The 26,343-nt window shown below is 47.6% G+C and overlaps 1 protein-coding gene across 1 annotated transcript in view; it reads right to left on the bottom strand.

Annotated features, from left to right (window-relative positions):
* The window catches only part of METAP2 (methionyl aminopeptidase 2), a 169,534-nt gene that overhangs the window by 43,503 nt on the left and 99,688 nt on the right, over positions 1-26,343 (bottom strand). The window contains exon 9 of the mRNA XM_086919070.1: positions 13,724-13,827. Within this exon, the coding sequence (XP_086775196.1) occupies positions 13,724-13,827 (104 nt within the window). The remainder of the gene's footprint in view (positions 1-13,723; positions 13,828-26,343) is intronic.

Raw genomic sequence — 26,343 nt, 5'->3', positions numbered from 1 at the left:
CACCACCAATGAAAGTATGCTTGAGCTTGCAATCGCCCTTGTGGAGGGTGAAATCGATCTAACTGACCGTAGACTCTCCCTTGACAATGAGGTTGTGCTTTCCCAGCTACTTGGTGCTATTTCTAGTACTATCGATAACCTCCAGGGGAGCGTGACTTTAAACTATGTTTTGCCAACGCCTGGAGAGGGAACTAAGATCCCCAGCCATGCCTTTGTTGTTGCAGTAGTTCTTTCAAGCCAAAGTGAGTCATGCTTGTTTTGATCACCACAGCCAGCCTTAAAACGCATATGACCCCTAGTCAAAGCTAGGTCTCCCAAGAAAAAGTTACCCGTTCAAGGTACCCGGGTTCAAAAGATATACTTTCATGGGTTCAACCGCCTGCACCTTCCTGTCCACCCACTCACATACCACTGCCTTGCTACTCAGGCCCTTGATACCACCTTATCAGACTCCAAGCTACTAGGTATATTTTGTACTAAGGTCGAGTCCATCCTAGAGGCCAAAATAAACCTCTGGTAGACCGACTTGGATGCATAGAGACCCTGAATAACAATCTCTCTAAAGTAAGGGTTTCCGAATTACTGATTAAGGATCCTCCTTTAAAACATGCTCCTAATATATATATATATATATATATACACATCCCCCCCCCCCCCCCCCCCCCCCACGGGTACCAGAGTCAGGAGTCTTCATATACAAAACAGTGTCCACCGTGGGACTCTTTTCAGACAAATATTGGCAACCCTCTTGCATCAGTTCGGGGAAGCCCACAATTCACTGTATTATTTCAAAAAACCAAGTGGTACCTACACACTCTGATGTATTGTACAAACAGGAGTACACAATAAAAAAAAAAAAAAAAAAATTATATATATATATATATATATATATATATATATATATATAAATAAAGGTTTTTGTGGTAATTTTTCTATTATTTAAAAAAAGTTCTATATGGAGATACTGTTCTAACAGATAACTTAAGAGCAGGTGACGCGGTACTCCAGTGTGACAAAATATAAAAATATACACCTAAGAAGCAAGATATAAAAGTTCACTGATTATGTATTTACAAGGCGAATACATGTGTATATATCCCATTACAACATGTGAGGCAATCATTGCTCAAGGCAACCAGGTGAAAACGTTTGTCTAACCATTTTACGGCCTCATCCCATATACTGCAGTAGCCTGCAGTGAGTCGCCAGGGTACTTGTACCTGGCAGTCTTTTAAAACAGCCCGAATACTTGTCCCTGATCTGAAGCACCTCTATCCACTAGTATAAGAAAAAGATGGAAACCCAATATACCCGTAGAGTCTTGAGTAATCAGTATATTAAAGGCTGAGGGTGCCTACAAGTGATTTTCTACAGCATACATAGTTTAAACATTTACTATACAAATAATGACAAGCTTTTTGCAGTCGCTTGCATTAAATTATTTTAGAAATTCAATTTAAATCATTTATACTTGAATTAATCTGTTAGAAAAAGATCTTACATACACGTGTGTAAATGTTTTTAAAGAATTACATTTATAATAAAAAATCTTCGAAGGGTACAAAAAAAAAAAAAAAGATTAGTTAATACAAACCTCTAAGTGAAACTACACATTGCAACTGATGTGTCCAGACCATTTGATGTTGCAAACACCTCTTATTCACTAGTGTGGACACCTCTATATAAAAATATAACCGGAAAATGTGACTGGTTCACCAGACAACAGATCCTTGAAAACAACAGTTCAACGTGAAAGTAGGTGCAATTGTCGAAGTTTCGGTCTATTTTGTAGACATCCGCTAGACCATCTTCAGGACATAAAAGTGCTGGAGGACCCTTAACAGTTTGTGTGGACTGATTCAAGTCGTGGTCAAGTCCATCAAGAATTTGATTAGAAATTGAGAAAAGGGCTATCAAATAGCACCCACAGTTTCAACAATGAAAGCAGGCAACTTCGATTTGATCTAAGGAGATTGCTGGCCCTTACCATCTCTGCTGCCAATTACATTAATCATAAAAAACTCTGGATGCGATACCTGGAAGACTTGATCAGTGTCCAGGCGGCCCTGCTCCGGTTATCAATATGGAAAAACCCTGGATCCACCTTAACAAGAGATCTAATACTGGACTGCCTCTCTCTGGATAAAGTTTTGCAAATCCCCTGTTGGGAGCAATATTTATGGATGCGACAATGCTGCCAAATAAAGTTTTGAATTGTCTGAATCCAGACCAGTTTTTGTAAAAAAAGTTGTTACTTTGTTATTTTTATTACGGGAAACAAGAATTACTTGGTTGCTGTTAAGTGATACTTTCAAAACAATAATACTTTTCAAAATAAGGTGTGTACTGGTTTTATATAGGCTAACAAGGTACTTTGCAGTATAGGAAATATGTTGTAAACTCTTTGGGATACTTGGAATTACTTCAGATTACGTTTTAGTTACTTTTCTAACTTTGTGCAAAACAAACAAATAATACAGTTTAGGTACTGCAGTTCATTAGTAAGCAGGACAACTCACTGGTAGACACTAAGTTACTTTTGAGAGTCAAAATCTTTCAGAAAAAGGCCACACTAGGCACTCCTATGGGAAAAACAAAGTTAATACGTGCAGGTAGGTACAACAACTTTTGGTGTGGTTCTTGGGCGGAGGGGGTGATTTGTGGGGGTAGAACCAATGTTCCCCAAGGTTCAATTCTACACTCAATGTGCACCACCACAGGCACTACGGCAGCTGGGTGCAGAGTGTAGGGGTGCCAATGCTAGTCAATGAAGATTAGGGGCACATCGGTTGGAGACTGCTCACAGGCAGGTAAAATGGACTTGGAGGACAATCTTCAAGAGTTGAGGCAAGTACAACGGGGGCCCAAGGCAGCAGCACAACCACACCAACAGCGGCACAGGGGCGGCTGGGTGCAGGGTGCTCATGCAGCATCGGGAGGCCAATGTTACCATATGGAGTTTGTCTGTACCGGTTTCAGGCTTGGACCAGGAGGTCACTTCGGTGGAACCAGCAGCCAGGGGAGGTAGTTGGGATGCCATGAGACATTGGGACACCGTTGGTTCAGGTCACAAGGATGCAGGGTCGGCGGATGCAGGGGTATCTTTGGACATTGGGTTTCTTCTTGCCGGGCAGCTCGCAGTTGAGGGGGGTCTTGATGCAGAGGCTGCAGGCGTTGTCACCACGGCTGGGTGAAGTCACTCCTCGATGGATTCAGACTTGAGACCACTGGGGAACCTCTTCTGGACCAGTGGGTCTCCTGGATTCGGGCCATGGGCGTCTGGTGCAGAGGACGGGTCTGGAAGGTGAGTCTTGACGGTTCCGCAGGGTCTTGGGAGTTCTTTTTGGAGACAGAGTAGCTGTCTTAGGAGTCTTGGGTCTTTTTCGACGCGAATCAGTCCTCTAAGGGTTTTTGGAGGTCGCTGGTCTTCAGGCTGGAAGTCGTTGTGCTGCATCGGTTGCGTGAAGGTGCAGGCAGGCCGATGGGACTGAGGCTAAAGCAGTGATCACCTGGATCATCTTCTGCTGTGCTGTCTTCTTCGCCAATCGTCTTAGGTCGTAAGGAACTGATGAGCTGGGTTCAGGGGTGCCACTAAATACTGTATCTAGGGGCGTTACTAGGGTAGCCAGGTAGTAGTCAATGGGCTGATGACCTTAGGGTAACCTCACCCTTAGCGTGCTCAGCCCACATTGGGGTGAGGGGGGGAGTGAGCCCAATCCCGGACACTGATTTGGGGGTGCCTTCCATCTGCTAGATGAGAGGCACTGAAGAGTGGGCTTCAGCTCGCCTCCCCGACTGAAGGTCGTGGGGTTGCCAGAGGTGGGCACACCTTCTGGCCTGTCCTAATTTCCCAACTTGTCTTTCAGCCAAAAAGGGGGTGAAGACAGGACGTGGCTTGCTCCTGCTAGCAGGAGAGGCTGGGAGTTGTGTTACAAAGGCAGCAAGTCCTTTGAAGCTCTCTTGCCACAGATGGCTCTTCATGACCTGGGGGAGGTGTGAACACCTCAGTACAGGAAAGGGTTTGTTTCTGGGAACTGGGAGCAAAGCTTCCCACCTCAGGGGTCCAGGTCTCGTGGTGGCAGGCTGTTGTTCAGTCAGGAACCCACCAGTGGTTGGTTTGATTCAGAGGCCTCATCTAGAAGGGCCCCCTGAGTGCATGGAATAATAAATCTGACAATGGAATCAGTACAGATTTAATATTTTGAAAAGTTTGATACCAAACATCTCAGGATTCAGTAAAGCCATTATGGTGCTAGGAAACTCATAATGACAAGTTTCTAGACCATATACTCAGATGTTAGAAGTTCACAGTGAAACTATACTAAGAATGGCCTTAGACATTATAGGGGCCTGTCTGCACCTGCATATAGGAATTCATATGAAGTATAGTGCACCCTGTCTTCAGGGTGACATACTTTGGCCCCAGTGCTGGGCAGGCATGGCACACAGGGATGTGTGCCATGTCATCTCTTCACTTTAAGCAGCACCAAAACACGCAGCATGCAATGACAGTGGTGCATGCTTGTGGTGAGAGGTCTAAGAGGGTGGCATAATACAAGCTGCAGCCCTCAGAGGCCTTTCCCTTGGTAGCATAGGTACCCCTAGCAAGGGACTTACAGGAAGGGGAGAGTTGTGCCAATTGGGGAAAAAAAGGTACAGGTTTGGAAAATAACATAGGCCCTGGGATCCTGACTGGCAAGGATCACCGCCAGAACCCCCTCGTCCAGCCATCAGGCTGTAGCAATTTATCCCTCATATGAAGCTATAACCACCAGGACCATACGCATGGAACTGCCGAATTAACTTTCCCTTTAGTCCCCGCGGAAAGCGTAATCATTTCGTTATCGCTGTGCGGAATTCTTACTATGGACCCAATCTGAGTATTTACGAGAGGCTCTGTGGTTGTAATCTAATCTCCAGACAAACATGACATTATTTCCTTTCCTGATGATGATGCAAGTATTGTGTAATTGCATCGAAACGTCGTCGACCTAAATGCACCATATGTTGATTTGACCTCATAATTTCTGAACAACAATGGGTTGCTATGATTGTAAACTAGTCTGTATTACCAAGGAATGAGTACAGACCGCTTTTGAGCGTTTCTACATAATTGTTTGTGTCACTTGTTTTGTCCTTGTCCCTTGTGGGTCACAGGCTGTGCCCACTTTTGTATAATTGTCATTTATATGGAATAACACTAAAAAATTGCATAATTAAAAAACCTGTCCGGCTGGGCAGAGGTCATATATACTATTAAGTATATGTCTATTATTTATGTGATCCTCAATTACTAGGGTCCCCTGTTCTGTACAATGGCAAGGACCCAGAGCACACTCAGTAAAAGTGAATCAGGTATCTGGCAAAAAGTTAGGGGGTAACTTTGGAAAAAAAACCACTTTCATGCAATGGTGAAATGGTTATACTCCCCAGGATTTGTACTGTACAACCATGCCGAAAACACAGATTGCAGTACTGGTTAAAATTCGAACAAAAAACTTTACCTATTATTTGTTGGTGTTCAATAAATGAATAGGCTATAAATGCCTTGCACTGAATTCCTCTCTGACATCGACGGCACACAATTATAGTTAATTTAATCAAGACTCCTTAGCAAGTGAAAATAGGCCTGTACTCCCAAGCCAACAAAACAGAAGAAGCATTTCAGAGTCTATGTAGACAAAGTAGTTGCCAGCTCAACCTCATGGAACTTCAAGCTAGTGAGGATCACTGTTGGACTTGGCCCTTCTGGCAGATTCACCTATAAAACTTTTTGCTTTGTATGGGGACCCTGTGTTAGTGATTTTTGGCTTCTGCGCACTTTACCACTGTGTCCCAGGGTAAAGTGTGTGCGTGTAGTGAGGTAGGCCTGCCCTCCCAAAGGAATGCATGCGGAATGTATGTGTCCATGTAAGTTCCTGATGCGTGGGGAGTGCAGGGGCCAGTTTGGTATGTGCAGACTCGTGTGATCAAATGCTGCGCGATGATGTGTGTGGCATAACGAATAGTTTCTTACCTGTCGGTGTAGTTTTGCAGCTTGAAGATCTTTCTGGATTCACTATGCTGTGCATTATTCCGCGATCTGGTGGTTGGGTCCGGATTCGTAGTCTTTTTTCTCTTTTTTTTTTGTAGCCCAGGTGGGCGACGACGTCCCACCATTTGGTGCACCTTCGTGACGTCGGCACGCTTCCTGCTGAAGATCCCATCCTTGGGCGCCATCTTCGGATTCTTTTTTCTTTTCTCCTTTGTGGTGAATCCATGGCTATGTGTATTAACTTTCCTTTAGCGTAAACTTCTTCACGTATATATGTCTTTGTTAAACGTTCCTATCTTGCTCCATGTCCTTCCACCTTCTCCAGCCTCATCTTTCTGGCGGAGGTGGGTGGGTTCGCTAGTGAATCCAGAAAGATCTTCAAGCTGCAAAACTACACCGACAGGTAAGAAACTATTCGTTTTGCAGCGTGAATATTCACTATGCTGTGCATAGATTTCGTAGCGGTTTTGTCACTCATGTGGCGGCTGGGTGGAAGATGAGTGTTGGTTGTTAAAGATATGTTGAAGCACTCTTTGGCCCACTTGTGCTTCCTTGTTCATCTGCACATCTACGCAATAGTGTTTAGTGAAAGTGTGCACTGAATCCCATATTGCCGCCAGGCATATGTCTTGGATGGGCGTGTTTGCCAGGAAGGCGATCGTTGCCCCTTTCTTTCTGGTTGAGTGGGCTCGTGGCCCCTCCGTGAGCTCTTCACCAGCTTGCATGTGGCAGAGCTGTATTGTTTTGGCAATCCATCTTGCTATGGTGTTCTTAGTCACTGGTCTACCCAGGAGACTCCTTGCGAAGGACACAAAGAATTGTTTAGTCTTCCTGTGTTCTTTCGTCCTTTCTATATAGTGCATTACTACCCGCCTTGCATCCAGAGTGTGGAGCGCCCTCTCCGCGTTTGACGTGGGCTTCTGGAAGAAGCTAGGTATCTGGATACTTTGGTTCATGTGGAATTTAGATACTACCTTGGGCATGAAATGCGGGTCTGTCCTCATCACGACCCTGTCACTGTGTATTTGTATGTACGGTTCTTGCAGCGTCAAAGCTTGTAGCTCGCTCACTCTGCGTAGCGATGTTATTGCTACTAGAAAGGCTGTCTTCATTGTCAGCATTTGTAGTGACGCTTTATGGATGGGTTCAAACGGTGGCTTCATGAGTTCCGTCAGTACCACGTTCAAGTTCCATGCCGGCGGCGGCATACTCTTGGGTGGCGCTATTCTCTTCGCTCCTTCCAAGAACCTTTTCACTACTCTGGAAGTGAAGAAACTTCTCCCTGTTTCTCCACTTGTGTATGCCACAATCGCTGCCAGGTGAACCCTCAGCGAGGACGAGCTTAGTTTGGCTTTGATCAGGTGCGTGAGGTATCTGAGTACTGTAGACTCTAGTCAGTTTTCTCTCCAGGTTTTTCCTGTGGCACCACTGCGTGAACCTCTTCCATTTCTCCCCATAGCACTTCCGCGTGCTGGGTCTCCTTGCTTCTCTCAGCACCCGAAGTGTGCTCTCTGGTAGTTTTAGATGTGCGAACTCTAAGTCCTCAGGAGCCACGCTGACCGGCAGAGGCTTTCTGGTTCTGGGTGTAGAACTTGTCCCCCTTCCATGGAGAGAAGGTCTCTTCTTTTTGGGAACTTGTGTGCTCTGCCCTGCGACATCTCCATAATCTGAGAGTACCAAGTCTGCCTCGCCCATTGGGGAGCCACCAGGATGAGGGTCATGTTGCTCGACCTGCACTTGTTCAGGACTCTGGGGATCAGTGGCGTTGGTGGAAAAGCGTAGGCAAATTTCTTTGACCAGCTTATCCATAGGGCATTCCCATGGGACATTGGTTCCTGTTCCCTCGATGCAAAGTGTTGGCATTTTGCATTCTGGCATGTTGCAAACAGGTCTATTGTTGGTGTGCCCCACCTCTTGAACAGGTTCTCTGTCTCTTGGTTGTTCAGTTCCCATTCGTGGGACACCAATGCTTGCCTGCTGAGCCAATCCGCTTCCACATTGTCCTTCCCTGGCAGGTGTATGGCAAGCAGGTCTATCCTGAGTGGGATCGCCCATCTCCAGATTTCTTGAGCCAAGCTCGACAGAGGGAATGACTGAGTCCCCCCTTGCTTGTTGATGTAAAACATTGTTGTGGTGTTGTCTGTCTGTATCATCACCCTTTTGTTGTAAAGGTGCTTTTGGAAGGCCTTGAGGGCCAGCAACACTGTTTTCAGTTCCAGGTAGTTGATGTGCTTGACCGCATCTCCTGGGTTCCACAGACCCCTCACTCTGAGCCTGTTCATGTGTGCGCCCCATCCTTTCTGGGATGCGTCTGTGGTGATGGTCACAGTTGGGTCCGGTGGCGTTCGAGGCTTCCCCATCGTTATATTCTCCTTCGTCCACCATTTCATCTCCTCCTGCACATTGTGCGTAACAACCACTAGATCTTCCCAACTTCCTTGTGCTTGTGACCATTGCTGTTGCAGCCACTCCTGTAGTGGTCTCATCTTTAGCCGAACATTGGGGACCAGGTGGATGCATGACGCCATCATCCCCAAGATCTTGCTCACCGTCCTCACTGTCAGAACTTGCCCCTTCTGGTAGTGACGTTTCTCCCTCAGCAGGCTGAGTGTTCTCTTCTCGCTGGGTGTCACTCTGCATTCGACCGTGTTGATCAGGGCTCCCAGGAAGATTTTCACTTGTTCTGGGTCCATGGAGCACTTCCTCCAGTGGATGGAGAAGCCCAGGTTCGTGAGCGTTCTTGTGGCCTCTCCGCATCCCCCTGAATTGTAGGGCTCCCATCGATTTGGCTGTCTCATTGTCCTTCTTCAGCTGAGCCAGTTTGTCATCTACTGATGCCCCGAACAACGTCTCCCCGTTGAAGGGGGTGTTCAGGATGTTATTTTGCACTTCTGCCTTGAAGCCTGATATTCTGAGCCAGGCTTGCCTTCTCTCAGTGATGCCTATGGCCATCAGCCTGCTGGATGTTTCTGCCCCATCTAGGGCTGTCTTCAGGCATGCGTTTGCTATGTCCTTTCCCCCCCTCCACGAGGTGGGCTGCCCTCTGCCTGTACTCCTCAGGCATGTGTTTCAGCAACTGGCTCATCTCATCCCAGTGCTGATATTGGTGTCTATTCAGGAGTGCATTGGAGTTTGCCATCCTCCAATGCATAGCGGCATTTCTTTCAATTTTCCTTCCAGTGAGGTCCATCCTCCTGCTTTCCTTATTAGGTGGTGGCCCAGATATGGTTGGCACTTCTTCTGGCCGTTGCCGCGATTATGGAGTCAGCTGCCATGGTGCCCTGGATATAAGGGGGGTCCTCGGAAGAGAACTTGTATTTCTTCTCCATCCTCGGGGTCACTGACCTGCATGTGGCCGGTTCCTTGAAGGCTTCAGTCCCTTGGGCCGTGACGCTCTTCAGCATGGGCAGGAAGCTGCTTTTCGTCTGTGAGGGGAGCAAAGTCTCTAGCAGGAAGTCAGCTTTTGTCTGTTCCTCCTCCAACTTCACATTGTAGACTGCTGCAGCCTTCTTAACGACCTCATAGTAAGCCCCGATGTCGTCTGGCGGCGAAGGCCTCGAAGGGTATGTCTCCACAGGTTCCTCGGGGTTGTCGGCCTCGAGATCCTGCCATTCTTCCTCTAGCGACGCCGAGGATTCTGAGTAGTAGTTCTCGCGGAGGTAATCTCCTTCCGAGCGGTAGAAATCCTCCTCTTCTCCCTCATCTGCGGGGTTTGGAGTTTTCGGCGGCTCCTCGGCTTCGAAGTCCTCCTGCACCTCTACCTCTTCGGCGGTCGCAGTGGTCTTCGAGGGAGTCGAGTCGGTCTTCGAGGGAATCGTATAGTTCTTCATTGTTTACTCGAAGGCTCTCTTCCTCTGGAGCATACTCTCCATTTCGGCCTCGAGCCTTCTTCTCTTTTTCTCCATCTCTGCCGCTTGCTCGGCGTCGAGCTTTTCGGCAGGTCTCTTCGACGGTACCTTAGACGTCGAGGCCATTCTGAGCGTCTTCTCGCTCGAGGGTCCCTTCTCGAGGGCCTGCTTCGACGACCTTTGCTTTTCGCTGGTCTTTGCCATCTGGGAGTCCTTTTCGAAGGATCCGCTGGGCCTTTCGGAGGATGCGGCTTCGGACGTCGAAACTTTCGTCGCCGGCGCTCCTTTCGAGGAATTAGCCTCTGCTTTTCGGGGTTCTCCCTCAGGCTTTCTCGGCCCTGTCTGGGTTTTCGGGGTCTTAGACTCTCCTACCTTTTTTGAAGGTCTCACATCGGTCTCTACGACCGTGAAGTCATCTGGTCCCTCGGCGATGTTCTCCTCTTCGTCGGAGGAGGCACCCAGCTGGTAGAGCCTCGGCGTGGTCCCTTTCCCTTGCATCGTGTGGTGGGCCACCCTCTGTCTCTCTCGAACTCTCAGAGTCTTCGGCGTGAAGATTGAACAGGCGTTGCAATCCTCGCTGGAGTGGTCGATCGGCAGGCAGAGGTTGCAGACCGGATGCTGGTCCTTCTGCGCGTACTTGTGGTGGCAATTACGGCAGAACTTGAATGGGGTGTTGTCCATGTGCTCGCTCAGGGGGCCCCCTGCGCGCGCTTTCTCCTTGGCCGTCGAGTACCACGAGGTTTTCTCCTCTTCCTTCGTTCTGGCTCTAGGAGGTCTTCTTCTCCGACTTCCCTCTGTCCTTTTTCCTCAAAAACTTGGTGTATTTCCTTCTTTTCTCCTGAAACTTCTCCGGAGCTTCATGCGACGATCCAGACCCAACGGCGGAAAAAAGAATCTGAAGATGGCGCCCAAGGGTGGGAGCTTCCGCAGGAAGCGTGCCGACGTCACGAAGGTGCACCAAATGGTGGGACGTCGTCGCCCACCTGGGCTACAAAAAAAAAAAAAAAAAAAAAAAGAGAAAAAAGACTACGAATCCGAACCCAACCACCAGATCGCGGAATAATGCACAGCATAGTGAATCCAGAAAGATTCACGCTGCAAAATTGTGTCTAGTGTGGAAGTGCCACTTCTAGAAGTTGGCCTGTGTTTAAATTATGTGAATTGGCTGTCTGGCTTGTGATTGGCTGGAGCTGGCTGGTGAGCCTGGCTCCAGGAGTCAGGATGGGTGTCCCAGGGTAAAGTGTGTGCGTGTAGTGAGGTAGGCCTGCCCTCCCATAGGAATGCATGGGGAATGTATGTGTCCATGTAAGTTCCTGATGCGTGGGGAGTGCAGGGGCCAGTTTGGTATGTGCAGACTCGTGTGATCAAATGCTGCGCGATGATGTGTGTGGCATAATTGTGTCTAGTGTGGAGGTGCCACTTCTAGAAGTTGGCCTGTGTGTAAATTATGTGAATTGGCTGTCTGGCTTGTGATTGGCTGGAGCTGGCTGGTGAGCCTGGCTCCAGGAGTCAGGATGGGTCTGCCCCGGTGGTGAGTGGGGAGATCTGCATGACTGATGTGAGGGAGGAGTGCACCTGGGACCTGAATAGGGCTGGGCTTTCCCCACACAATGCTGGCTCCGCCCCCTGTGATGCGTCTAATGTCCCTAGCCAGGCCAGTGAATGGAAAGAGGGGCTGAGCACATAAGAGTGCTCCAAAACCAGCTGCGACTGGTTTTCCCCCACCCTGCAGACACAGACAAAGGGAAAAGGTGTATAAAAGAGGGGCTGTGACCCCTTGAAAATTGTGCTCTTGCTGAAACAAATTTGGAGGGGGCCTGCTGCTGGGCGCCAGGAGGACCGCCACTGGGGACTGCCTCCCTGCCCTAATATTTGGGCCAGAAGAGATGTTCTTTATCAAAAGGAGTATTTAAAACTTTTGTACTTCTGGTTTGAAACCAGAAATCCTCAACCAGGCATGTCGTCTTAATAGCACACTTGTGTTGATCTCCCTAGCTACGGTGTCTGCAGCATCTAAAACACACATCTTATTGAGGAATGGGATAGAAGCGTCCGTTCCTGGACTAAATCTTGGGCTTTTGCTTTGTATTCATCTGGGAGTTGTTGTAGGAACTGCTCCATTTCGTCCCAGTGTGCCCCATCATATCTGGCTCGCAGGGCCTGGGAGTTTGCAATACACCAATGATTTGCTGCTTGGGAGCTACTTGTTCAGCTAAGGCGTCTAATAGTTTTGACTCCATGTCTAGAGGGGGAGAACCACCTGTAGTCTGAATTGTCCCGTTTACAGGCATTAGAGACTACCAAGGAGTCTAGCGGTAGCGGACCTTTAATAAAGACTGGATCTGAAGGAGCAGCCTTATAATTTTTATCATTTCTGAGGGTGAGAATGCAAGCCCGTACTGGATCTTTAAGGATGTCATCAGCATGTCTGAAAACGTATCTTTTCCCAGAATAACTGTAGCTCCTCTGTTTTCTATTAGTAGCCTGCTCTTGGATTCTATAAGCGCTGGGATGCCCCATGGTAACCGTGCGCGGTACAAAATTCAATAATAATAATAATAATAATGTCTCATCATGCCTTTAAGCATAGGTAGTGTGAGACTAGCCCTATGTGTGGTACAGAGTTTTCAAATAGGAAATCTTCCTCAAAAGATTCCTTGTGTTACTGCACCCGGTGATATTCTGCAGCTTTAGTAAGTAACTCTAGATGACCTACATTGTCGTCAGGAGGAGAAGGCTTTGCAGGGTAAAGATCTGGGTCGTTATCGGTGGACGAATCTACGTGATAATCTTTCCAGGGATCTATTCGTAAATTATTGTCGAAACAATACGGATGCGGGTACAGTGGATTCTGCATCAAGGGGAACCCGAAGAAACGGTTTAGAAGTGGAGCGCAGCAATACACATCCAAACCCGATGGCAGAAAAAAACCATTTAACAATGTGGTTGATGCCCATGCGCACTATCACTGAAAGGAGGAGTCACCTACCTTGTGACTGGAAAGACTTTCTCGAAGAAAAACTTGCAAACATCCGGACCCAACACTAGATGGCAGGAGTATGCAAAGCATGTGATCTACACATCACATGCCTCGAACATACGGCTTCTCCTTAGCTCACCTTCTCTCCAAGCACCCTTTCCCTGGGTGCAGTCAGGCTCTTCACGATCCCAGCCCGATTGTGATCTCTACTGTTCTCTGTGTCCATCCCCAGCAGGCTGCAAAGATCTAGCGCCATCACAGCCGTCCAACCCCCAGACACTCACTCCACGGCTTTGAGCAGATACAATTTGATGCCAACAGTGCCATTGTTATTGTTATGGCTGCACACTCGCACAGCCTCTCAGCCCAGCCCAGGGCAGGAGGATAGATGAATACACCTCTTGAGTTCAGATACAAAGCAGGGTGGAAGGCTTCATCACTATGGGCTCTGCCGCTATGTGGCCTCAGTTATTTAAGGCCCACAAACGACTCTATGGAGGACGTTACATGGAGAAAATACAGGAATTCACTCTTGATCTCTAGGAAACATGTGCCATCTTGGCATCTAGCAACTACGTTTCAAGATGGTAGTCAAAATGCTAGTTTATCTCAACGTTCATAAGAGTGATCAATCAACACCATATATTCAATAATGTTTTGATGACTAGCAACTGCCAGCTATAGGGCAAATCAGTTATTGGAAGTAGTCTGATGTTTGAAAGAAGCAATGTTCAATATTCTTAAGAAACAAAAATACAGGAAACAAAAACAAAAAATGCACACCTAGTGAATACACACATCAAAAGATATTATTAAAGGGCCAGAAGCAAAGTAATCAGTTAGATTCCTAAAAGCTCATACCTCCATTCTCGTGGCTTCTCCTCCCTTGACAATCGGAACAGTCTTGCCACCGTGGATCCTATATTGTCCAATTGAATGCCCATTGAGATTGCGTATTGGCTTCACTGTTCAAGAAAACAACACAATATCAGCATGTATGCAGCAGAATTAAAATTCTGATTTGCCAAAAAGCAGGCCCTCAAAATCTCATCAAGGCCAGAAAGTATACATCTTAAACAGTTTTCTTTAACAATCAAACTGTATAGTGCCAACATTCCAGTTGCTAATATGCTGGTGCTGTGCATTCACAGTAGAGGGCTACCCATGCTTTAAAAAACACAATGGCTCCCTTTACCCCTGCAAAAGCATAAATGCTAAGCCATACCATGTCGGCCCTGGAACTGACAAGAAGGGCTGCGATCCCAAGGTAAGAAGCATATTAAAACTAAAGTCAGAAAGTGGGTTGAAAACTAAGCACTACGCAAGAAGTTCATCCAGATTTCCACATGTGGGATAAAGTAGTGCGCACTACAAGCCAAGTTCTACTGACAGAATTCCTGGATGATCCTTTGACTCCTTGTAACCAGGGATTAACCCATTGACCTCAAGTATTAAAATAAAACATGCCCTACTGAAGTAGTAAATCTTGAACACTTAAACTAAGGCAAAGTGTCTATCCAATCACACAAAAATACGTCATTGTACAGAAGGCCCAATTCGAGGGAAGGAAATTTTGGATGAAACTCTTACCAAAAGGATATATACAGAAGCGCTTTCAACATTGCAGATTGCTAGGAAAACTGGGGAAAGAGACCTGGGGTCATCCGTTTAACAGGTCAGCATCATAAGTAGGGGGTTATACAAAAAGGTTCCATCTTCATGATCAACCAATAGAGTTTTTTACTTAGGTTGCTGAGGAGACCCATAATATGAGACCCATGTCAGCTCTACATATTTTATAAACAAAATATTAGGAACGAGGTTGCGCTATATAATTAGAAATGGCACTTCATATGATGTATGTTGAAACGTTGTCAATTCAAACTATATGGTATACCGTTAATGTGGTTTCAATAAAAATAGTTTATATAAAAAGATCTGAAATTGTGGCCTCAATTTCTTCCATGAACCTCCATATTCAAAACAATTAAGGTTCTGCATCCCTCACTACCGACCAGCTTGCTTCTTAATTAAATGGGTTATCCTGAAGTCTCAAACAGCAGCTTGCTGCCTTACAAATGGGGACAAATAACCTCATACGTATACCCAAAATAAATTAAACACAATCAGATATAAAAGGAATGCAGGGCCTTTCCTAATGACATACATTTTGTCAGAATCCCTACCTGGGGATAACTGCAGACTGATGAAACTGCCTCAAGGCAAAATCCCTCCCCTTACCACTATCACCAGAACCTCATGCTACCCAGTGTAGCTGTATTTCACTTGCATATGTTTATGGCGTGAACAGTGTTGCTGCCTGGAAAGCAAATACAGTCATATACTTTAAAAGAATGAATTTGTAGGGAAGCCTGAAAAAGGGTCAATTGTGCAGACGGTGCAAAAATTTACCTCCGTTGTTCTCAATACAGTAATTTCTACTAATTGAAGAGCTCCAAGAAGGGGTTAGAGCTAGTCACGCATCAGGAAAGAGTTGTTCCTTGGCTGCTCTGGCGGCAGCACCTGGCTCACGTAAAGACTTCAACATTGTGGCGGCCTGTGGGTCTGATAATCAGGGGATGAAGCAAAGCTACACTGATCTCTGCAAAGTACAAATTTGCAGAATGTGATCTCCTCTGCACTATCTGTGAAGAATGAAACATAATGGCACGCACTGGGACAGCATAGCTGGGGTCCATTTCCACAGCCTTAGGGCTGTCCTTTAGGACATCCACAGGGAGAGTATAGTGCGTGAGGGGCAGGGCCAGATCATTGCATTGCCACAGTGTGCAGGCACAACCAACACCCCGTGGCACTGCTGGAAGGAGTGGACTTGGCAAGGGTTTACATTCATGCTGGATGGGACTAGGGCAGGGTTTCATTGTATATACTTCTTACATTTTCTGAGGTGTGGAGAAGGAATCGGGTGCAGTGGGTCTCTACATTCGCTAGAGATAAGCAGAAATGTGACCGACTCGGACAAACTCTTGCAACGCTTTGAAGACTGACAATGGGTGAGCAATTCCTTTTGCATAAAGTGCATGCTTTACACTAACCCCTTTTTTTTAGCACAGTAGCAGAATGTTAATGATGGCCTCACCAACAAGCGGAGGCGAGTGAGTCCAAGGGACCCATACTCTTGTTCTAATTGCTACAGGTTATTTTGGTAGAGCTTGCACATTACTGTAGAGATCGGTCTCCAGGAGATTAAAAAAATAAGCATGGCTGAAGGTTCTACTGGGCATACAACAAAGCTTGCTGCTAGTCTATGCGGTTACTCTTTTCGAAAAGAGCACCTGTATGGAGTGGACTGAAGAGCTCCCATAGACTTTAATGTCGCCTTTCTGTCTTGATTTTTTTCAAGCATCTCATAAATGTGAGCCAAAAAGGTGCTCCTGTCAAACGGGAGGATGAGGAGATGCTGCTGAACCTCAGGATTGAACCCGGAGATATGGAGCTAGGCATGGCATAGTTATACGAACAGCCTACAGCACCAAAATTCTGGGAGGGAAGAAATAGATCGTGTGGCACAAGAATCGAGTCCAAATCAAGAAGGGGGTCTAGCTGGTAGGTCTAAATGAAAAGCAGAGTGACACCCACCTTCGATAACTGCAGGTCTAATCGATACCCCACTACCAGCCACGATATAGCTGTGAGGTTCAACAGTGCACCGCGACCAAGGCCACGGCGCAGCTTGCATTAGATAACACACTTGCAGTCACGTATCTCTTGCGTTCTCAGACCTCAAATCACTATGTTATTCAAACACATGTCGCGGAAATTACCCACGGCACGGCTTACCTTTTTTATAAAACATAGAAAGGGGACTGATGTCATGAACATCGAGAGAGGAAAAACCCTACTCTTGCATAAGTCGAATGTAACCTGGACGAAGGACTAATCATAACTATCCCAACTTAGGACGGAAACGGATGAAAGACTACAGCTAACTTCCAAAAGGAGGTGTAACCGAACTAGGATCAAAAGGACTATGATACTACATTAAACTAAGAGAAATTGAAGAGGGGGGACAAAACTACATGCCTAAATTCAAAAAGTGGAAAAATAAAAAAACACCTTATTACCCATAAAACTACATTAAACTAAGCAAAATTAAAGAGGGGGGACAAAACTACATGCCTAAATTCAAAAAGTGACCAAAATAAGATTAATTTCTCACTGGCTAATAAGGTGTATTATTATTTTTTCACTTTTGGAATTTAGGCATGCAGTTATGTCCCGCCTCTTTAAAGTTCGCTTAGTTTAATGTAGTATCATAGTCCTTTTGATCATAGTTCGGTTACACCCCCAATCAGAAGTTAGCCGTAGTCTTTCATCCATTTCCGTCCTAAGTTGGGATAGTTACGATTAGTCCTTTGTCCAGGTTACATTCGACTTACTGCAAGAGTAGGGTTTTCCCTCTCTCGATGTCCATGACATCAGTCCCCTTTCTATGTTTTATAAAAAAGGTAAGCCGTGCCGTGGGTAATTTCCACGACATGTGTTTGAATAACAGTGATTTGAGGTCTGAGAACGCAAGAGATGAACAATTGTTACTTACCTGTAAACAGGTGGTTCTCCAGTATTGGTGTCTTTCATAGATTCACATGCTTGAATATTCCCCGTCGTCGGAGTGGGAGTCCCACTGTAAATAAAATAGCAATAATATACCAATAATATGTAAATGTAAAACATAACAGATGAAATACATATTAGACAAGCATTGGAAATGCAATAGGTCTCGCAGCATTAGAGTTAGTGTGAGTGAGGGTGAGTGAGGGTGAGTGAGGGTGAGTGAGGGTGAGTGAGGGTGAGTGAGGGTGAGTGAGGGTGAGTGAGGGTGAGTGAGGGTGAGTGAGGGGTTGAGGGTGAGTGAGGGTGAGTGAGGGTGAGTGAGGGTGAGTGAGGGTGAGTGAGGGTGAGTGAGGGTGAGTGAGGGTGAGTGAGGGTGAGTGAGGGTGAGTGAGGGTGAGTGAGGGTGAGTGAGGGTGAGTGAGGGTGAGTGAGGGTGAGTGAGGGTGAGTGCGAGTGAGGGTGAGTGAGGCGTTGAGGGTGAGGTGTTGAGGGTGAGTGAGTGAGGGTGAGGTGTAGAGGGTGAGGGATTGAGGGTGAGGGTTTGAGGGTGAGGTGTTGAGGGTGAGGGGTTGAGGGTGAGAAGTTGAGGGTGAGGGGTTGAGGGTGAGGGGTTGAGGGTGAGTGATGTTGAGGGTGGTTGAGTGAGGATGAGTGAGAGTGAGTGTGAGTGAGGGGTTGAGGGTGAGGTGTTGAGGGTGAGTGAGTGAGGGTGAGGAGTTGAGGGTGAGTGAGGGTGAGTGAGTGTGAGGTTTTGAGGGTGAGTGAGGATGAGTGAGAGTGAGGGTGAGTGAGGAGTTGAGGGTGAGGCGTTGAGGGTGGGGTGAGTGAGGGTGAGGGTGAGTGAGGGTGAGTGAGTGTCAGTGAGGGTGAGGTGTTGATGGTGAGTGAGGATGAGTGAGAGTGATGGTGAGTCAGGGGTTGAGGGTGAGTGAGGGGTTGAGGGTGAGTGAGGAGTTGAGGGTGAGTGATGGTCAGGGTGAGTGAGGGTGAGGGTGGGTGAGGTGTTGAGGGTGAGGTGTTGAGGGTGAGTGAGGGGTTGAGGGGTTGAGGGTGAGTGAGGGTGGGTGAGGAGTTGAGGGGGAGGCGTTGAGGGTGAGTGAGGGTGAGTGAGTGAGGGTGAGGGGTTGAGGGTGAGATGTTGATGGTGAGTGAGAGTGAGGTGTTGGGTGAGTGGTTGAGGGTGAGTGAGGGTGAGGGTAGGTGAGGTGTTGAGGGTGAGGGTCATTGAGGGTGAGCATGCTTCCAAAGAGCCTAATTCCACAGCTATATTTGCAGCCTTTAGCTTAAGAAATCCATTATAGTCGCTGCCGATCTGGGTCACAGTGCAGAGCTGAGCCAAGGGCGAATGAGACCGTAGCCTTCAGCCATCTGCTCAGCAATATTTCATCCAGCCACGCCGCGTGCCATATTCACTTGTGGCAGCAAATGCAGCATGAAAACTCGCCAGAGCCAGCCCTCCCGCGGTAGAGGTTTTCTGCGTTTCCAGAGAGTAAGAACAAATACATAGCTCTAGAATCGGACAGGGGAAGGTGGGAACATTTGAAAAATCAACGGAAAAGAACAGATTGGAGTTGATTCATCGGATTATGTAATCACTTGCACATGCCAGATGGTAACATGCTGAGCCTGAAAGCAATATGGCATTTAAACGCAGAAGAAGAGAATGCCTCAGCGCTGACACATGGAAGAGGCATAATGACCAGCTACTGAGCCGTCCGCAAATATACACTGATTTGCATCATGGGACCCGAATACTGCTGCTGAAGCATCCCCTTTAAACACCAATGTTTTCAATGACACTGTTCCTATTTGTAACCACAAAATGACTGTGCAAGCAGCGATCCGTGATTCATAGGCGGGATCGGCCTCGCAATCTTGCTTCAGAGTTCGATCAGCACACATCTCAGACGCTGAGCACTGAAAGAGGTCTGTCTCCTGCTTCCTTATTTAGAGTTTAGCAGTCAGAAACGTGACGGATTTGACACCCAAGGCGGACGGGGTATCGGTCACGTTTGTCCAAACATCTGCCAAACTCTAAAATAAGCTTTTCGGATTGGGCTTTGGGTTGGAGCTCAATCCCCGACCCAGTTTCAACTAAGCACACCCCCGTCAGTGTAGCATGCCACCAGTCCAACTATGTGCTTCGGAGCCCCGCAAAGAGTATGGGGCGCTATACATATACAATCACAATTATAATCACCTAGCAAAACAATTCAAAATCTTTGACAACCTTAGCAGGCCCAGTTAGACAAAGAAGGAAAAAGCTTTCTGGGAGTTTGTTCATTCAGAGATTAACCATATGCAGGTTCAAACAGTTTGAAAAAGACACGAGTCACACGGGTCTAACGCTTTTCAAAACACACAGCTGATGAACGTACATTCGCCTCTGGCAACGGCTTCTTAAATACTTCAAAACTAACAAGCCTTTCACCGTAACACGGCGGGCAGGGGAGGGGGCGGAGAGGGGAGAGGTGCGACACGGCAGGCAGGCAGTCAGGGGAGGAGAGTAGGAGGAGGAGGGGGGAGGAGAGTAGGGGAGGCACGGCCTAGCGGCAGGCAGGCAGGCGAGGAGAGGAGGAGGGGGGAGGAGAGTAGGGGAGGCACGGCCTAGCGGCCGTGCAATCAAGTAGTGAGGGGGCGGAGCTGGGGGAGGCTGTGAGAGAGAGTAGGCAAGGCTAGCGGCAGCCAGGCAGGGGAGGAGAGGAGGAGGGGGGAGGAGAGTAGGGGAGGCACGGCCTAGCGGCCGTGCAATCAAGTAGTGAGGGGGCGGAGCTGGGGGAGGCTGTGAGAGAGAGTAGGCAAGGCTGGGGGCATGTGCACGCGCATTTAAGCTCAATGCGCATGCGCAATGAGCTTAAATTTCTCGTGCACTGCAAGGAATCGCCACGATTCCTTGCAGTGTGGATAAAGAGCGGATAAGTGCCAATACTCTCGCCTTGCTCGATGCGCATGCGCATCGACAGGCGAGACCTAAAAAAACAGGCAGTAAATGCCTAGACATAATTCCTCATAGGAAACCATGATTGGAGAAAAAAAAACCCTTTAGCCTATTTCTGTCATTATGTTGGTCCAAACTGTAGCCAATCAGGCGCCAGCAGCCCTCCAGAACCGTCTCCTCAGAGCTCAATACCTCAAATTTTCGTAGCACAAGAGTGACCGCAGAGTGTATGAGGAGAAGAGAGCTTCTGAGGGGAGGAGGGTGGGTCGCATGAGAATCTATGAAAGACACCAATACTGGAGAACCACCTGTTTAAAGGTAAGTTAACAATTGTTCTTCTCCAGTATTAGGGTGTCTTTCATAGATTCACATGCTTGAATATAGAATAGAAAGCAGTAATATTGGAAGAAAACTTCCCAGTCATGATAAACATGCATAGACTTATAAAACCAATATGCGTATAGTCATGCAAAACATACAATAATAAGGCAAACCATAATGGAGGAGGGAAAACAGAGGCTCACCTTTTTGAAAAAGATTGCGAAGCACAGCCTGTCCCACTGCAGTGTCTGCTTCGTTGATTGCACCCAGGCAGTAATGTTTCGTAAACGTGTGCCTGCTTGACCACGTGGCTGCTCTGCAGATCTGATGCAGTGGCACACCGGCGAACAGGGCAGTTGAAGACGACATCGCTCTGGTCGAATGAGCCCTTACTGAAGAGGCTTGCCTGCCTGTTGATGGCAGAAAGCGATGGCCGAGGAAACCCAACGAGCAATTGTAGGTTTGGTAACTGGACACCCCTTGTGGAATCGTCCATAAGCTATGAACAGTTGATCAGCTTTATGAAAAGGGTTGTTCTGCTGATGTAAAACTTTAAGCACCTTTTAATGTCCAAGGAGTGCAAACGCTGCTCCGCTGGAGACTGTGGATTAGCAAAGAAAGTCTTCAGGCGAACAGGTGTGTTGATGTGGAAATCTGAATGCACCTTAGGCAGGACCGTGGGATTAGTACGAAGCACTACACAATCAGGTTGAAACTGCAGAAATATAGAAATATAGGATTTATAGTGAAGGCATGTATGTCACTTACGCGACGAGAAGATGGAGGTGCAAGGAGAAGAGCAACCTTGCAAGTGAGAAACTTCAAGTCTACCTTGTGTATAGGTTCGAAAGGTGCTTTTTTAAGTTGTGACATCACGATGCTAAGGTGCCAAGTAGGAGGAGGGCGTCGAATCGGTGGGAACTTGCGAAATAATCCTTTGAAAAATTGGCGTATTATTCTGGAAGAACAAAGGTAAGTGACGCCATTCTGACGGAAGCGGGAAATTGCAACCAGAAAAACTCTCAAAGTTGAATGCGAGAGTCCAGACTGAGCAAGTTGTAGAAAGAATGGAAGGAGCTGCGCAGGCGTGGAATGAATGGGATGGATCCCAGCAGCTGCGCATCAATGGCAGAATCATTTCCATTTAAGTTTATAGGTTTTAACCGTTGACGGAGCTCTAGCCTGTGCGAGTAGGTCTCTACAGTCTGGTGGGATGGCTAGGTGTGCAAATTCAAGGTGCTCAGGTTCCAAGCTGACAGGTTCAGAGAGGAGGGGTTTGGATGGCAGATCTGACCCCTGTCCATCGTGAGAAGGTCCACCCGATGATGAAGACGGATGGGCTCGCACTGGGATAGAAGAAGTAGCTCTGAAAACCACGCCTGACGAGGCCATCTGGGGGCAATCAGAAGAATGTGGCAAGGCTGTCTCCGCATTTTCCACAATACCAGAGGCACCAGAGGGATTGGAGGAAAAGCGTAAGCAAAGAGATTGCACCAATTCATCAAAAGGGCATTGCCCTGTAATCCTCGGTGGGGATACCAGCTTGCATAAGAGGAGCATTTCCGGTTCTGTGGTGTAGCAAAGAGATCCAGCGGTGGATGCCCCCAGCTCCGAAATATCAGTTCGAGTGATTGATGGTGCAACTCCCACTAGTGGGTCGATGACGTGGACCTGCTGAGGGAATCCGCTAGGATGTTGGAAACTCCTGGTAGATGGACTGCAGTGAGAGTGACTTGATGACTCAGAGCCCAGTCCCAGATCGACTGCGCCAGATGCGACAAGATTGGTGACTTTGTTCCGCCCTGCTTGTTTATATAATGCATGCTGGTTGTGTTGTCCGTCTGAATAAGGACTGACTCTCCTTGGATCAAGAGATGAAAGGACTTGAGCGCCAGAAAAATGGCCATCAGCTCCAGCCTCTTGATGTGCCAGGCTCTCCGAGGCAAAGTCCACTTGCCCTTTATAGACAGGGCTTGGAGATGAGCACCCCATCCTTCCAACGAGGCGTCCGTCGTCAGAGTCAGTTCCGGAGTGATGGAAAGGAACGACGACCCTGTCGAAAGATTGGATGGCCTCGCCCACCATTTAAGGGCCGCTCTCATGCGGGCGGTGGCGCAGACTAATGTCGCGCAAGGAACCGGTGACCTGGCGCCACTGTCCATCTAGTTCCTCTTGAATGGGACGTGTCAGTAATCTGCAATTTGGGATCAATGCAATGCACGATGACGCCATTCCTAGAAATGATTTTAATAGTCGGCCAGAAACGGACTGTCTTGCGCGCAAGAGAGACACCAACTGAAGAATCTTTTGTTGTCGCTCCCGAGATACAAATGCTTTTGCTAGAGCCGTATTTAACGTGGCCCCTAAAAAGTTCTTGCAGGTTGCTGGATGTAATTGGGACTTGGCCACGTTGATGGATAGACTGAGGGAGCGAAACAACTCCTGGCAAAGGCGAGTGTCCTGAAGCAGCTGTGTACGAGACTGAGATTTTAGGAGACAGTCGTCCAGGTAAGGAAAAATCTGTACACCCTGAAGACGTAGATAAGCTACCACAGGAACCAACACCTTCGTAAAGACGCGAGGGGCTGAACGTAGGCCGAAAGGCAGTACTTTGAACTGGAAATCCCTCCGTCCCACACAGAAACGTAAATACTTCCAATGTCGCGGTAGAATAGGTACATGGAAGTAGGCGTCTTGGAGGTCGATAGTTGCCATGAAATCCCCCACTGAGAGTAGTCGTAAGATCTCCACCAGCGTTAACATGCAGAAGGATTGGCACTTGAGGAATTTGTTGAGTGCTCGTAAATCCAATATCGGCCTCCAATCCAGCGTCTTCTTTATGACAAGGAAAAAACGAGAATAAAATCCCATTCCCCTTTGAGACTTTGGTACCACTTCGACGGCACCCTTCTGTATCATATGACGAACTTGATGTAAAAGTTCCCTGATGTGTGCAGGTGGCGGGCCGGAAGGTGGGGTGGGTGGAGGAAGTTTGACGAACTCCAGAGCATGGCCTTTCTCTACGATGTCCAGAACCCAACGGTCCGAAGTAATGGAGGACCATTGAGAATAAAACAGGGAGATTCGACCTCCAACTTTTTGGGGTAATGGCAGGTCATTGTCACTTGGGAGCAGATCCCCTGTAAGAAGGCCTCCCCCTGTAGGTTTTAGAACACTGTTGTCTTGAAGACGGCTGCTGGTTGTTTGAATAGTGTTGGTTGCCTTGGTTGTAGGAACGGTACTGAGTATTTCCTCCTCGAAAAGTGGACGAGATGCCGCGTCCATGTGCACCCCGAAAGGGCTGGTTCAGAAACTGTAAAGTTCTTAGAGAGCGAGCAGTGTCCGTGTCTTTTTTAATGGACTGTAAAGCTTCATCAAAATGAGCCCCAAACAAAGACTTGCCGTCATACAGGATATCGAGGATCTTTGCCTGTACTTCCTGTCGGAAAGATGTGGAACGCAACCAACCTGGTCTACGAAGAACCGCCGCTCCAGCAAGTTGCCGGAAACCAGTGCAGGCGATGTCAACGGCACAATCAATTATCTCCTCCGATGTTCTCTCCCCTTCTTGGAGATGTTGCAATGCCTCCGCCATTAAAGTATCCGGAATTAAGGCTACATAAGCTGTCATGTCCACCCACATTTGGCGGCCGTAACGCCCCAAAATGGCCAAAGCATTGGCCGCTCTTACTGTGGTGGAAGCCATCGTAGAAAATTTGCGGCCTATAGCATCCATGCAACGACCTTCGCGATCTGGTGGGGCAGTAATAGCCGATGCAGGATTCCGTGAACGGCACCGAGCTGCTTGTGTAACCACTGAATCGGGTTTTGACTGTCCAAGGAGGCACGCTGGACTGCCAACAGGTGCCTTATATTTCTTTTCCAGCCTGGGCATCCGAGCCGGAAGTGTATTAGGGGCCTGCATCAATTTTACTCCTTCGGCCCAAATAAAGTCAATTATGGACACAGTATGGACTTGTTTTAAAGGCTGGTTTTTAAAGTCATAGAGAAAACAATCCTCCTCTCTTTGGACTCTAGGCAATTTAAAGCGTAGGGCTGCCTTGTCCATCAACTGATGGAAACTCGCAATATCTACAGGAGGAGAATCCCCTGGTGTGGCCGGAGATGGGGACGGTGTTTGGACTTGATAATTATCCCACTCTGCCATATTGTCATCCTCATCATCATCACGAACCTCACCATCTGAGAAAGCTCATCCTCATCATCGGCATACACAGTTGTGTGTATCCGAAACAGATGTTTGAACTTGAGGAGCAGAAGCAGGTAGAGGTGCCAAAGGAACCGGAGTTGGCATAGTAACCGGTGGTAGAATAGCAGGGGCTGCAGGCACTTGTGGAGATGACTGAAAAAGTCTGTTGTAGTCGTCCAACATATGTTGGAGATTAGAGATAAGCGACAAGGGTAGCGTCGCCGTAGGAGCTTGAACCGGCGTAGATTCCTGCTGGGAATACTGGTCCTCATCATCGTTACTATAATCTTGGCATTTGATGACCAAATCAGATGGACTACATGCTGCTCTAAATGATTTGTGAACATATTCCTCTGAGTCCTGTTCAGAGTCTGTGCCAAACAAAGGCGAGGGAGGCTGTGGATCACTGGAAATGGAAATCTGGTCCACAGGCACCATGCGGCGTTGGTGAAGAGATTCAACATTGGCAGATCCAGTGGATGACAATGGCAACATTGGCAAAGTGGCAAACGTAGAAGTAGTCGTCGATGGAGCCACACTGGCAGCATCCGTTATAGTCGACGGTACCGTCGTCGACGGTAATGGCGTCGACGGTGCCTTCATCGACGAAGATGACTTCTTTTTCGTCGACGGAGCAGTCGTCGATGGAGCGGTCGTCGACGGTGTGGACGTCGACGGGGATGTCGACGAATGTGATTTCTTCACACCCTTCGTCGACGATGAGTTGGTCGTCGACAGGGAAGGCTTCTTCGTCGACGACAATGCAATCGGAATGACAGACGGCACAGTCTTGAAACTAAGCGTAACTTTCGTCGACGACGTCGACGAGACAGTCGTCAACGATCCAGAAGCAAACGACGTTGTCGTCGATGATCCGGAGACAGCAGATTTCGTCGTCGGAAAAACATTCGACGGTCCCGTCAAGGCAGAAGCATATTTTTTCACAAAAACATGAGCAGAAGATGCAGTAGACGCCTGAGAGCCAGGTCTTGTGGGCGTGGACGTAGTAGGCAAAGGTGAAGACACCGCAGGGGCCAAAGAGAGGGACATTTTCTTTTTCTTGATGAAAGGTGATGGCAACTCCTGCACACTACTACGTTTAGATACTGCTTGGGAACGACCAGAAGTGAAACTTTCGGCATCAGAAAGTACACCATCCTTGTCCTCGAGTCTCTGAAGCCATAACAGAAGGCGGCCTTCCCTGTCCTTTAGAGTCTTTGTGGAGAAAGTTCTACAGAACTTACACTTTCCCACTTCGGGGTCGGGGTAAAGACATTAAATACACTTACTGTGTGGATCCTCTGAATAAAGACGCAGCTTTCCACAAGAAGAGCAAGGTCTGAAGAGAGATTTCTTACTTGTAGACATTCTGAAAAGCACAGGAAAACCTGAAGAAACTGAGAAAACTGAGCAGAGCTCAGGGAGACTCCCTTACAC

This window comes from Lissotriton vulgaris, chromosome 1_1 (genome assembly GCF_964263255.1).
Source record: "Lissotriton vulgaris chromosome 1_1, aLisVul1.2, whole genome shotgun sequence".
Taxonomy (NCBI): Eukaryota; Metazoa; Chordata; class Amphibia; order Caudata; family Salamandridae; genus Lissotriton; species Lissotriton vulgaris.
The sequence above is the reverse complement of the archived record's forward strand: the minus strand, read 5'-3'. Positions and strand labels throughout refer to the sequence as shown.